General features: G+C 24.5%; 1 protein-coding gene across 10 annotated transcripts in view; it reads right to left on the bottom strand.

Annotated features, from left to right (window-relative positions):
• Positions 1–15,639, bottom strand: part of LOC126905846 (uncharacterized phosphotransferase YvkC-like) — a 24,112-nt gene extending 8,473 nt beyond the window's left edge. For 2 of the 10 annotated variants that reach the window (XR_007704120.1, XR_007704121.1), the window contains exons 1-14: positions 9,625–12,076; positions 9,411–9,555; positions 8,977–9,124; positions 5,671–5,706; positions 4,758–4,838; positions 4,376–4,558; positions 4,090–4,208; positions 3,915–4,023; positions 3,462–3,645; positions 2,919–3,064; positions 2,412–2,654; positions 1,086–1,233; positions 925–1,006; positions 224–372 (exon numbers count right to left, since the gene is read on the bottom strand). Coding sequence is in view for 8 of the 10 variants with exons in the window: in XM_050685947.1 (XP_050541904.1) it covers positions 224–372; positions 925–1,006; positions 1,086–1,233; positions 2,412–2,654; positions 2,919–3,064; positions 3,462–3,645; positions 3,915–4,023; positions 4,090–4,208; positions 4,376–4,558; positions 4,758–4,838; positions 5,671–5,706; positions 8,977–9,124; positions 9,411–9,555; positions 9,625–9,732 (1,881 nt within the window). In the remaining 2 variants the exon portion in view is untranslated. Of the gene's footprint in view, positions 1–223; positions 373–924; positions 1,007–1,085; positions 1,234–2,411; positions 2,655–2,918; positions 3,065–3,461; positions 3,646–3,914; positions 4,024–4,089; positions 4,209–4,375; positions 4,559–4,757; positions 4,839–5,381; positions 5,608–5,670; positions 5,707–5,879; positions 5,942–8,976; positions 9,125–9,410; positions 9,556–9,624; positions 12,077–15,522 lie in introns of those variants that run through there. The other 8 variants (XM_050685947.1, XM_050685946.1, XM_050685948.1 and 5 more) reach the window with 8 other exon arrangements.

Below are 15,639 nucleotides of genomic sequence, written 5' to 3'. Positions count from 1 at the left end.
TTAGCCCAATTTTTTAAAAGTTATTTTGACTAATAGTTTTCTGTTAATTGTTAGGTTGAAAATTAAAATGTTAAAGATTTTTGTCACAAAATAATTTTATTAGAAAGTTGTAATAAAAAAAGGTCAAAACTCGTGTTTATTTATACATAATTGCCTATTTTATTGATATAAAAATAAAATAAAAATTTTAGATTAATTTCTTTTATAAACATTCTCAAATTACCTCTTTAATTGCCCATTCTATATCTATTGACGAACCAAATATCTCTTCTAATTCCAAACACAGTAAACACAATGAAGTTATTAAGTTTTTATTAATAGACTCTTCGTTTAATTTTTCACCGCTTATATACACATTTTCGTTATCGTAACCTATTGATAGCAAAAAGAGAAAATATCAGTTACAAAAGTGATCGTAGTTAAGATTTTGAACGATTTCAATCACGTCATTAGTTTTTAGATTATTTTGACATTTTCTAGAGTCCAAAAAAATTAACAGTTTTGTTTTAGATTATATAATGACAAACAATGGAACCAGAGACGTTCTCAGGGGATATGCATAATAATTTTATTTTCTGTTCTCGACATTTTTTTTTAACTACCCAAGAATTCTAATACATCTTCCAAAAAAAAATTTTTTTAACCTTATATACTCCCTTATAATGGAGTCACTCGTGACCTCTGATATCCACCACTGCCATGTTACTGACTCGGCCCACTGTCGCTCAAAGATTGTTTTCAGCATATATTTATTTTATCATTAGCTTTGTTCTATCTCATATATGTTATTCCTGTATAAACTTAAAAGGAAAAGTGGCTATCACTATGTAGTTATCAATAAGTTTAAACGTTATCTAGTAACTGAAGACGTGCATTGAATCAAAAAAAAAATTTATTAATTTGTAAAAATGCATAAATATTTACATTCATTTTCTTCTGAAATTGTTTGACATGATTCCCGAGAAATGATTAAGGTTTCTGGTGTTACAGTACCTGACACCACACACTTAAATATCATAAATTAAATGTGATCAATTGTGTCAAATAAAAATTATAAAATCAAATAAATGTATATTTTTAAATACTTCTCCAATCCCTTTACAAAAATTAATGGTAATTCGTTCAGGATCGCCTGTTTGTGGATCACGTGTAAATAAAACACCAGCTACGTCGGCATCAATTAATTTTTGAACAATGACCGCCATGCCACAAAATAAGGGCTGTCCATTATTTCTATTTAGAAAAAAAATTTTAATAAAAATAAAAATCGAGTTTATAATGGTTAACGATGAATTCATAATATAATGCACGCATTTTTATTAAATGGACTAAAGAATTAAACAGTGTGCGCTTTTACAAAACTGAATTTTTAATTTCTGCACTATAACTAAGTATTAATAATTAGAGACGTGATGTGACCTAGTATATCATTCAGTCACCGCCTCAGCGCTAATGTTCAACTACACTGTTTGTTGTTGGATCACGGATGGGTGACCAAGCGGGAACTTTTTTAGTAACACACACTTTGCTCCCTTACTGGTCTCTCAGCAATAATGAGGTTGTGTCAAGTCGACAGCTGGTATAAAAATCCGGTCAAATAAATACGAACCGATCCCAAATATTTGGGATAGAGGCTAAGGAGATGATGACAAATTAAATTTAAAGCATTAGTTGAAGATTTTTAAAGTATTCACGATTAACTAGCTTTCTTCCCGTGTATTTAAATATATAAGTTTACATTTAGATGTGTGAAATTCAACATTTATAATTAATTTTAAAATGCCCGAGAAAAATGTTAAAAATATTTTTTAATTACTACTGGAAATATATACGAACAATAACATCACTATTTAAGTTTTCTCACGTAAATTAAACAGATAACTAGTGATTTAAGAAATAATTACTATAAGCACAGAGAAATTATAATTCAAATAATTTTTGATAAAAAAAGATAAATGCAAAATAACCCTATACCTATGTAACATATTAATGAAAACAATACAATTAAATTATTTTTTCACATTTTAAGTATAAAATTAAATTCTACTCTAGTGTAAAGTACTTAATAATGCTCTGTGATAGTTTGTATTTTATATATATATATATATAAGAGATGTATTACATTTTAAAAATATCTTTTCAAAATATGAATAAATGACTTAAAAAAATAAATGTCGATTTAATAAACTTTCCAAATAAATTTAAAGAGTATATCTTTTGATACAAACTAGAATATTATTATCATTAATAATTATCAATCAGTTTTGATTTGACTGAAGAAAATTTTTTTTGTTCATAAACAAAAAATTTGTTGATTATCTTATAAGTCAATAACTTTTTTTTGTGCATCCAATACTAATTAGTTTAGTGTAAAATTTAAAAATACATTTTAATTTCAAAATTACTAGTACATTCGATAAATTAGAGCCTGGGCAGAAAAGTTAGATGCCCAACATTCCAAAATATCTGTCGAAATACTATGTATACCAATAGAACCAAGCTTAGTTAAATATTGACCAGCAGAAGATGAGATGTCACCATCTTCAAGCGTACCAGAAGACCGTACAGCATATATTTGATTCTCGACAATATTTTTGAAAATTTCTCTTGTTAATTGTTCACTTAATCTCGTCGACATCAATTTTACTTTTAACCTATTCAAAATATTTGGCAATATTAAAATTAAGAATATAATTATTACTAAACTATTTAATGAAAGTTATGTGATTTTATGAGAAAACTATTATATTTATGAAATATTAAAGCTTTCATGGATTATTGTATTATTTCGAATATTCACAAAAATGTTACTCGTTTTTGAACCCGATACAAAGTTAGAAACGTTGACATAAAAATGAAAACATGAATATAATTGTAAATATCTTAAATAAATATTTAATTTATCATAACTTCTTTACTTTTCACAATGTTCTAAAAGTTCTTCGATGTTATTTTCTTTTGCTTTCTTAATTACCAACCGCAAAATTTCGATCAGATTTTCGTTCTCTTCAATATGATCGTACATAGCTTCGGTTTTAATACATATACCAGATGGTACACTTACCTTTAGAAAAAATAATTTTTAATTTAAAAAAATAGAAAGTATCATTTTTATCAATATAAATTGTTACATTGATTATCATCATTTTAAATTCTTGTTTAAAATCATAATTTTTAAAAATATTACTTAACATTTATGTCATGTTAATAATTTACTCTAATATACATTTTTCAAATATTATTTTTTCTTATTATAGTTATTTTATAAAAGTATTTAGTAAATTTAAAATAATATTCTCAAACTATACTTAATAATTTTTCTATTTTAAAAAGACCTAACTAATTATAAGCAACAATGATTCAAATACAATATTAATCGTAGAAGAAAATATTGAGACTAATGCAAACCATTTAGCCAGTCCCGAATAAGTTAAAACTAATGAAACATATCAATTTATTACATTTTTTATTGAACATTCTTTTATTTTGAAGTTCAACAATGACAATGATCTTGCTTTATTGCCGACCACATTAGAATTTAAACACAATTCAGAATTTAATTTGACAATATATCTTTTAGAGTTTGTATAATGATCGTGTTTATAATTATTCATAATCATTATTCCTTCAGATTTAATTTCATTCCTATTCGAAAAATAAATTTAAATTATTTTATTATAATTATTATGCGTATTAAAAACCATTTTTTTAATTTTATATTGATACAAATAGAAAAATACTGGTAAGAAAAAAATATTAGACAATATGACTCAAGAATAATTTACTATACAAAAAAAAATTGACTAAGTGTTTTAAGTTGATTGTAATAACAAATAAAATTTGTTAATTTTACCAATACATTTCTTTTTGTATTTATATAATAAAAATGATTAGTACAAAAATAGATTATTCACTCGAAATAAAAGAATATCCCTTTTTGTCCATTTTCAAATCCAGTCATAAATGTTATGTTTTTCGAAAAAAATTCTATTGATGAATTTAAGTTAAATATATAGTTTGAATCTAAAATAATACTACAGCGTAATATATCTACATCGATGTTTAAATTAAAATTATAATTTCATTTACTATTGTGTTGCATTACAATTGAAGAAACACTAAGCTGTTTTTTTACTGTCTTAATGTCGCACTTGGTCACGTATTCGTGGCCTTCTGGAAGTTTTAAATGACCACGACAGATATTCATTCTAAAAAATAAAAATGTAACGTTTACTTTAGCATATTTTTCAGATGGTAAATTTCCAGATGTAAGAATGTAAATATAACATTGCAATTTGAATGATATTTAATTTACAACTCTATTACTACACAATCGCTTGAAAAAAGTGTAAAATGTAAAAATTAACAATTTAACCTTTGGCATTTTTGCACTATTGCTATATTATCGTTAAATTTTCCGGCAAATATAGAATCGTGTTTTGACATTTTCCATCGTCTTATTTTTAGTGCTGTTAAATTAACATTTTCCATTTTGTCACCATAAACTATAGTACCAGAAAGTACACCAAATTGATCAAATCCAATTAAATTTTCTATCCTAGAAAAACAAAATTCTTAACTAGCTAAAGTAGGTAAGCCTTACTTAAATCATTTAAATCAAATGATCTGGTTTTCAAAATACATGTACTCGTCAATTGACAAGTACATGTATTTTGAAAAAAAAATATATGTGTCTTAAGACATGTATTTATATCGTTGCTATTCTGTTATAATTGTTATTAAATTTCTACACTTACGCAAATGATTCCGACTCAACCTCTTTTTTAAAAAAATCATTAGATACATCACAGTAAACAGGAAAACCAAAAGGCTTCCACCTAGTAAAAAAAATGTTTAATGCGCATACATTTTTTTTTTTAATTTATTGTTCAACATATGTTAAACTCAAAAACAATCAAAAAAGATTTATTTTGTTCGAAAATCGAAATCAAAATAATTTGAAGAATTCTTCACGCATTCGAATATGAATATACAAAAATATGTCTAATTTACTTTCATTGGCTTTGATATTTTGTCCAAATATATCACTCTAGTTACTATAATAATGCGAACAGGATATAAAAATTATAATTTTTACATCCTTTGCTTAATCTGAGACATTGTATCTTGTATTATGAATAATATTCATTATACATCTTATTCAAGTACTACCATAGGTACCATTGTCTATGCTTCAATAGAATATCTACCCGATCTCCAAAAGGGGAAGTGGGTGTTATAGATGGGTTTCAAGTTTATTTATAATTATAATTTTTAGTGGAAGTATACTGAATACTTAATAATATATATTATGTTGCTACTTGTATATTTTGCTAATAATCTTATATTTTGATAGATAACACCTAATAAATGATTATTACCGTCTTGAGAAGTCGGCTGACTCGACCGTGTATTAAATTATTCCTAGTCGAACTTTACCATTTTCTTATAATATCGGCTTTAATTAATAATAAAAAAAAAACAGCCCAATGTTTATCTTTCAACTTAATTAATTGATATTGTTCATAATTCTATTTAGTGATAAATAAATTTCTTTCAATTAGATAGGATAATCCAAGGTGAATAGTAAATATTTAAGTATTAATCTGATAAAATATATGTATTATATACGTGTTGTTTATTCAAATAGTTTCAAATATTGATTCTTACATCAAGTTTATCTTCATATGAATTTGAACTTCACTTCTAAAATCATAAATTATTGTCCGATATAATTATTAAAATTCATAAAATAATTTTTAAGTTTAAATTGGTTATTTTTGTTTTAATTTTATGCACATTTTTTATTTATTCAATATTTTATTAATTTAATTGAAAAAAAATTGAAATAATAATGCACCAACCAGTGGCGTACTCACAGTTTTAAACGCTGTTTATTAATCATCAACCTTAGATAATTAATTGAATTCGAGTGAAACTTCTAGATCAAAAAGTATAATAAATATTTAACTATATATAAATATATAACTACTTAAGTTGTCATACATAAGTCGATACTTCACACGTCATTGATAACATTTTCATCAGTTAGTATAAATACATGAAATATTTAGCGTGTTTAGTAAAATGCGTAGTTTTTTCTAAAAAAAGATCACAAGGAAATTGTAGGTACAAAAATAGTTCCATGGGTTTTGAAATTTTCAAAATTGACAGAGTGAAAGCCTTACACATTAAATTACGAGAATAGAAGATGAATTTAACGCTCTAATAAAACTCAAAATAATTCAATTTATAATTTCTGAAAGGACTTTTAAACGGCCAAAATACTAAACTGTTTCATAAAATATTAATTCTGAAGAAATGACGACAACGATGAAAAAATTAGGTTCCTAAAAAATTTACACCTAATATTGAAAAGACAATTAAAAAAGAGGTTTAAACATTTTCATTTAAACAAGCATAGTTAGCAAGGGTTCATACACGCAATGAAATTGAAAAAAAATAAAAAAGTGATGTCATTAAGGACCTTAATAATAACTATTATTTAATTCACAATAATTTACTACTTCAACTTTTATAAAAGGATTAAAATTTAATCGTTGATAAATACGATAAAAGACATAAAGATATTTATAATACGATATTTGTTTTATCCATAATAAAGTATATTACATTAGCTTTAATTTAAGGTATATATAAAAGTGTCAGTATTTCCGGAACACTTTTAAAAGTTAAGTTTAAAAAGTTGTCATTTTGAATCCCCCCTGTGAGCAGGTAAAGGGTCAGATTTATAAAAAAAATATACAAAATGATAGGTAAAGATATCATGCATTTATAAAAGAAAAATTTATAAAAAAAATCGGTTTGGTGAGAACTGAGAAAAAATGATAAAAGACACAAAAAAAAAAGAACATCATAGTAAAATTAATACCTTCTCAGCTTCTCATCGAAGCTAAAACATGATAATCTTCTTTAAATTCTAACTAATAAAATCATAATTTTTTTGACACTACTCTATTAAATACCAACTCATCGGCCCAAGTCAACAAAACTAGACTAGAAAATAATAATAATAAAAAAAACACATTATAGTAAAATTAATACCTTCTCAGCTTCGCATCAAAGCTAAAATAAAAATTAGGTGTTCAAAATTACATAGTTTGTGGATTTTCCATAATACACAAATGGTAAATTTTGTAAATTCTATAAGTAGCATTAAAATTATTCCTCCTTCATCAAATATACACCAGATATTTTAATTGCCTAAAGGTAAGTACTATGTAAATTTGAAAAGAATTTGTTCAGTCATTTTCGTGTAATGAGATGATAAAGTTGGCTACTTTCAGTAAACCGTGCGTGTTAAAGACCGTAAAACGATACAAAAAAAATTATAAATCGAATCAAATATGATATGGGTTAAAAGAACATAACTAAAAGTTTCTGAAAAGAAAATAAGAATTTTTATTAAAACATTTTTTGACCTTCAAATTTTGCTATCAAAATTTCGATGTTAAAAAAAATTCAATTTCATAAACTTAAGGATGAAATTAGAGTTATATTTAATATAAGTAAAACAGTGCTAGTTCCACAGTGATAGCTTATTTGGATTTGAAGTTATAGGCTCTAATACATAAGGTGTTTTTTCATGTTTTAGCTTCGATGCGAAGCTGAGAAGGTATTGGTTTTACTATGATGTGTTTTTTTTGTGTCTGTTACCACTTTTTCTCAGCTCTCACCGAACGGATTTCTTTCAACGATACGTCAAAAGATCACAAATCGTATCTAGTCGAAGACATTACCCTTCAAAATTGAAAAAATTTCCCTCGTTCCCCGTAAATGGGGGAAACCTCCAAAAAAATTACAAATTTAAAAATCGCTAATTTTCGAAATTTTTTCAATTTTTTTTACTAAAAACTGCCGTAACTTTTTCAAAAATGAACATATCAATATAATTTTTTTTTATATAGATGCTTGATGTCTTTACCTATCATTTGGTATATTTTTTTTGTAAATCTGACACTTAACCTGCCCACAGGGGGGGATTTAAAATGACAACTTTTTCACAAAAAATTAGTTTTTTCCACTTGACTTTTGAAAATATTTCGGAAAGTCTGACACTTTTATATATATCTTTTATTAAAGCTAATGTAATGTACTTTATTATTAAAAAAAAAATTTGACCTCTGGACTTGTCTTCGTGGTGAAAATGGCTATCGAATGCTATTTTTGTGTTAAAATTCTCGATTTTATAATTTACATTTTTTACTTTAAAGTGCTATAACTTATTAAAAAGTGTATGGATCAATACAATTTTTNTTTTTTAATAAACCCTTTTTCATTCGACATACTTTATCTTAAACGAGATATTAATAAGGAACCAGCAGATCAAGTAGCTTTTGGAATAAAACACCAATTTTTTTAAAATTAAACACTATCTAAAGATTTGCATCGAAGCGTTTATTTTTGATAGTAATTTTAATCACTGTCAGATATCATTATACTTGATCCAACTATGCCACGTCTCCACTGTGCCGCGACCCCCCTGTGCTGGGTTTTTATTATAATAAATGCGCTATCTGGTAAAAGAACAAAAAAAAAAAAATTATTTTTGTTGTCAATACCCTTAAGAAGTCTATGATATAAATTTCAAACATTTCTGAACTATAGCAGCACACATATTAGGTGATTTCACACGGAATGACTCAGAACTATTTAGGCGAAAATAAGAAATTAATAATAGATCTTAATTATTTTTTTAATTCAATTTCCTTTTTTTTAAATGTATTTTTATAGATTATTATTTTTAAGGTATTCATGTTATGTTTATTTTTTTTATTGTCTTAAATTCTAATTTTATTTCTTATGATATTTTTTATTCTTTTTAAAATTACATTATTTTTTCAATATTATAAAACGTATTTAATATTTTTATACTCATAAATCTTAATGTATGCAAATATGTATAACTTAATATATGAAATACATGTATAAACATATTTTACATTCCATAATTACTTTGATTTAAGGCAACCATTAAATGCTATTCTCCAACTTTGCATAGGAACCAAACATTGAAAAATTATGCTAGGCATTTTCCAGGAACATACATCATAACATTCGCTGTTTTCTAGGTAAATATTTGTAGTGTCAATTAAAAAAAAATCTAAGAAAAATATTTAACATTGAAGGCGATTTAATATAACTTATTCTCAAAGAGGCCTAGTGTGACTAAAATGAATTAATTATCACCTATTAGTATCACGTTAATTGTTAATTTTATGTAAAATAGGTAAAAAACAAATAATTCATAGATAAAGACATTTAACTTACAATTTGTATACGTTTCCTAGTACATTAGAACACTTATATACTAGAAGACATTTGTCGCTCATAATTGTGGTTTTATCAAGTTACATTTTTACTTGAAAAAATAATTATTAATAAATTACCTTCAAAAAAAAATTCTTGATTGCGTGTATTTTTGTAATAGACCATTAATTCAGATTTTTTTGATTGATTATCTTGATTTATGCAAAATATTATAGTATTGTCTGCTTTGTCATGACCAAAAAATACCAAAAAACCTCGAAAATTCTATGAAATTAAAAAAAAAAATTATGAAAATCTGTATAAAAAAAATTAATTAAACCATGATTTACTTACATTATGTTTAGCATCATCTAAAAAAGTATCTAGACTTGTTGGAGATGAATAACAAATCCTTTTTTTTATAAATTCCATTTTATTTTCATGTGTATGTACATCAATCATTTGTTACTCTTGTTAATTTATAATAGTTATTTATATTTGTTATATATATATATATATATATATATATATTATAATAAAAAATTCAACAGTTACAAATAATGTTGTATTTCAAATCGATATTTTAAATGGTATTAATGAGGGCCAACAAATAGATTGCATTTACACGGACTTCAAAAAAGTGTTTGATAAAGTTGATCATAGACTGTTAATAAAATTACATTGCTATGGTGTTTATGGTATATTTTTAAAGTGGATTGAATCTTATCATCATGATCGTACGCAACAAGTTAAGTTATCAAATATATTATCTGAATAATTCATTGCTTTTTTTAGATGTTCGAATTAGGGTCCGCTATTGTTTCTCATTTTTGTTAATGATTTGCTTCTGTTTTTGTTAAAGATACTAAGATTTTATTATTTGCTGATAGTACAAAAATTTATAATAAAATCCGCTCTTATGATGATTGTAAAGTTTTACAGAATAATTTAAATCAATTTATTAAATGGAGTATGCTCAATTTTCTTCCTTTAAACATTGATAAATGTCATATTATATCTTTTGTTCGTCATAATACTTTAATAATTTATAATTATATTTCAAGTATTCAACTAAAAAAGTGTCATCAGTTAGAAACTTGGGTGTTTATTTAGTTTCAATTTGACATTTAATTTTTATATTATTAAAGCTTTAAAAATGGTAGTTTTTTTAAATAGAAAAATAGTACAATTTAAAAATAATAATTGCATACAATTTTTATATCGCTCTTTGGTTTGTTTTCACTTAGAGTTTCTCTCTATTATTAGGTCTCCTAATAACACCACCTATATTTCGAAATTTGAGAATGTTCAATATAAATTTAAAAAAATACTAGCTTTTTAAATGAAACTACTCAATTGGTCTTGATACGTGTGAAATCAGTCGTACATTAGCAGACAATATGTTTGTTTATAAATTTTAACATTGATTGCCCTGAACTACTATTCAAAGTTGAATTTCTTATCTCAGTTCATAATACTAGATCTCAATCTTTATTTAATTTTCCTAATTCTTTTCTGTCAAGAGCTTTTTTCTACACTAGCAAATTAGCTAAGTAGCAAATTCAGTTTGTATGTATTGCGATTTTTTTTTTACGTCTCGTGATCGTTTTAAAAATAATATTTTGTCAACCCTTAGATCTAATTAAAATTTTTAATTTTTGTACTTATTTAATTTTTTTTTTTGTTTTTATGTACAACTTATTCATAATGGATTATTTTTAATGGTTATTATTGACCTATTATTATATTATTTAGTGATTTGTATTTCTTTGTTTTTTTGCAATAATAATTGTTGTTGTGTATAATGTTTATAAATAAGATGTTTTGTCCCTTCATGTTATATAAATATAAATGTATAGAATAATTTATTTCCTCTACATTATTAATTATAAATGGATGTAGCTTTAATAATTCTTCTTTATAGGCTATAATTTCATATTCTATTTCATAAATTTGGAAAAAATACCTGACGGGAATCTTCTTTACTACATTGATTTATCTACCCCCCTCCAAAAAAATTTAACTAATTTGCGGACGCTACAAATTTTATTAAGAAGGCCTCAGTTCAAACTACCATAATAATAAAAGCTTTAAAAGTTACTTGAAAATATCAATCCCAATCTCTTATTTAAATTTGCATTATACAGTTACTAAAATAATTGATAGGAGTTTATTGTATTATAAATAAATTATTATGATTTAATAATTAGAAATGTATTTGAAATTTATGTATTATAGTAAATGTTACCCACTTCATATAAACGAAATCTGGAGTGACATATAATGGCAAAGTTGCCAAGTCCTTGGGGACTATAATCGAATTTTGGAATTAAAAATAATTATGTGCAATTTATGTAAAAATATTAGCTTAGATATATGAGAAATCGAATAAGACCTTCCAAGATGTTTGTTAAAACTGCTCGAATGCTACTAAAAACACATTTTTCTTTAATCTGAAGTTCCTTTAGATTGATTTTTATACTCATTCCGTTCCAGTCCAGACGAATTATTTTTTAAAACTGACCAATTATATTAATTTTATACCCGTCCAGACCCGATCCAATTGTTTTTATTACAGGTCCGGCCCGGTCTAGACTATCAATAAATCGGACAGGATTTGGGTTCAAGCCAGGCCACACAGTGGGACCAAACGCTGATTTAGCCGGCCAAAAGTACCATTTTTAAATCAACTAATAAAAATTTTTTTTTTAGCAAATTTTTTTTATTATATCCTTATAAGGTCATGTACAAAAATTCAAGGCCAAAAATTGATATAGTAATGGTTGGGTGCTATTTAAATATCATAACACTGTATTTTTTTGTTATTTTTCTAGGATTTTTATTATTTCTTCAATCATTATTTCCTGCTTAATTAAAAACCTAAATTTTTTTTTTTTTAATTTAAAATGTTTAAAAAGTCATCGGCTTTCAAATTTACTAAGAAAAAATTTTTATTTCTTTTTTTTTTTAATTTTAATAATTTTTTACACACAAAAAAATGCAAATACTTATTTTACATTGTTTTTTAAAGAGTTTAACTCAAAATTACGCAATATTACGATTACACCAATACATGCATGTTGTAGAAGAACTCTTAAGCTACAATTACAAAAAAAAAAATTTTGCGTCAGATTGCATTTGAGCCCTGCACATAGAATTTCCCTATAATAAACGTGTATTTTTGTAAAAATTGTAATTTTAATCATTTCATTGGTTTTATCAGTTCGATCAACTTTATCAGCTTAAAAGTTGTAAAAATTAGATGTAATTAAAACTAATGATTCGTTAAAATTAAGTTTAAATAAAGTTTTTAATAATATACATAAAATAAAATAAAATAAGTTATACAATTTTACTGTGCCACTAAATATTGTTTTATTTTAGAAATACTATTATATTATTGTTAATATAGTTTATTATTGTTAACACTTACCACATACTACTTGATTATCCATTATTTAAAAATAATAGAATAATTTTTACAACTTTTAAATTAAAACAAAACTGCAATTAATTCACTGTGAAACTTATAAAAAATATGTGCAAATTATTATGACGTGACGCGCCGTTTGTAACATGTAACACAATCTGATTAAACAGAAAAATATTTTGGTAATAATAGTATTTTATTTTATGTGTATTATTAAAAACTTTATTTAAACTTAATTTTAACGAATCATTAGTTTTAATTACATCTAATTTTTACAACTTTTAAGCTGATAAAGTTGATCGAACTGATAAAACCAATGAAATTATTAAAATTACAATTTTTACAAAAATACACGTTTATTATAGGGAAATTCTATGTGCAGGGCTCAAATGCAATCTGACGCAAAATTTTTTTTTTTGTAATTGTAGCTTAAGAGTTCTTCTACAACATGCATGTATTGGTGTAATCGTAATATTGCGTAATTTTGAGTTAAACTCTTTAAAAAACAATGTAAAATAAGTATTTGCATTTTTTTGTGTGTAAAAAATTATTAAAATTAAAAAAAAAAAGAAATAAAAATTTTTTCTTAGTAAATTTGAAAGCCGATGACTTTTTAAACATTTTAAATTAAAAAAAAAAAAATTTAGGTTTTTAATTAAGCAGGAAATAATGATTGAAGAAATAATAAAAATCCTAGAAAAATAACAAAAAAATACAGTGTTATGATATTTAAATAGCACCCAACCATTACTATATCAATTTTTGGCCTTGAATTTTTGTACATGACCTTATAAGGATATAATAAAAAAAATTTGCTAAAAAAAAAATTTTTATTAGTTGATTTAAAAATGGTACTTTTGGCCGGCTAAATTAGCGTTTGGTCCCACTGTGGGCCAGTTCGGCTCATACATAGCTCTAGTACACACACGTGTTCACTAAATGTTACAAAGTTAACGTCAAGGAAACTAATTCGTTTTTTTCATATAGAATGTGAACGTGAACGTTTATATTTTTAACAAATTTGAGCGAGTGCAATTATTCTTTAACGAAATGGACATGAATAAGTTCATTAAACAAAAAAATAACGCGAATGCAAATGAGTTCAATATATAGCTGGGTTTCCATTTCTCATCTGCTTGCTGAATGTAAAATGAATACAAATTATTTGTCTACTTGTGCAAAAAGACGAATATTCTCGTTCCAAACACTTGTACACACATTTAAAAACATTCTTTGACTGGTGTCGATAAATCCACTAACTGACCGAAAGGAGACGGGTAGGCGAAAATCGAATATTTGCACAAGAAACGCCATTTCCACTATTTTACCAACATCGCCGAATAAAACGATTAATACAATATGTTTCCACATGGAAACTTGGATTTTTAGGGAACGTTATTATGCTAAATTTTTTATATAAAAAACTCTTACATTTTTTAGCGTTGATAGTAATTTTGTAAATCATTATCTTCTATAGGAATATTTATTATAAAAAATGTTTTAAACATATTTTTATATAAAATTTAAAAATTTAAAATAGAATATACCAAGAGATAATTTTTTGTTTTATTTTAACAGAATTTAAGAGATTATTGCTAATACAATTAACAGTGGTTTCAAATATAGACGTGTTTCAATATAAATAATAATTATTGAATATTAAATACCTTCAATACATTGCATCAAAATTAAAAATTTACTAATTATATCACAAACTGTTTATTAAAGTGGCAATTTAAGTGGTCTCTTAAATAAGTATACATAAATCATTTCACATTTATGAGATAACTACTTGCTGCATTAGGAGATTTGTTTAAAAATAAACAATTTTTCAAAATTATTCAAAATTAAGAAAAGTTTTTCATAGTTACTCAAAAATGTTTATCAAGTAAGGTAAAATTAAATAGACTCTTATTCGCAAAAAAAATTATTTTAGTTGCACTTATATAACCCATCGTCATTTTTATCAAGCTTCGCGATTTCAACGATCTCTCAAGAAAACATGAACTATAACTAATAAAATAATTTTAATATTTTATTATATTCAAACAGAACAAGATTTTTTTAAGATATAAAAAGTTAATATTTTCTCTTTCTATCTTTTAATTTATTATCTTAATGATTAATAAATACCCGAGTGGTTACATTACAGTAAATATATTACGCAATACTAATTATTATATCAATAAAAAACGATTAAATATAAGGTTTATAATAACTCTTTAGAAGTATAATTTAATAATTATGATTAGTTTAACTTACAAAATATATAATGTATATAAGTAAACACTTATGATTTAACTAAAGGTATCAACGAAGCATAGCCTTCCGACATACTCTAAAGCTTTTTTATACAGAATATAAAATTGACATGTATTTTAAGAGACTTACTAGTAGCAAATGTTTTCCTGAATATTTGTTTTAGTTATACTTAAGATTTCAAACTATTAATTATTTTATATTGTTCATATGAACAATATAAGCTATGAATTAATAATATATTTATTGTTTATAGGATTTGGTATAAATTAGTTTGAGTGTTATAATAAAATTAATCTACAAATAAAAAAAAATGAAAAATAGCACCGAAAAGTACTAAAATTTAATAACAAATCTCGCACCATAATTGTTTGGGAAATATTTATTAAAATAAAGCTAACAATTGGTATAAATAAAATTCATGTAACAGATATGCTAAATGTTATACAATATTATTTATGTGTTTAAATACAAACATATTTTGTATTAATATTTTTATAACAATCGTTATAAAAATATTCAGAATAACTTTTTGTATTGCTCGTATATGTAAAAATACTTACCAATTTTAACATATCATCTGACGAGTGCTCGCAGTTAACTACGGACTATCAAAATAGTAGGTACGCCTATTCATTATTGATATAAAGAGCATAATTATGTATGGTACAAATTACTAT

The sequence above is a fragment of the Daktulosphaira vitifoliae genome, unplaced genomic scaffold (genome assembly GCF_025091365.1).
Source record: "Daktulosphaira vitifoliae isolate Bord-2020 unplaced genomic scaffold, ASM2509136v1 Scaffold_4, whole genome shotgun sequence".
NCBI classification, from domain to species: domain Eukaryota; kingdom Metazoa; phylum Arthropoda; class Insecta; order Hemiptera; family Phylloxeridae; genus Daktulosphaira; species Daktulosphaira vitifoliae.
The sequence above is the reverse complement of the archived record's forward strand: the minus strand, read 5'-3'. Positions and strand labels throughout refer to the sequence as shown.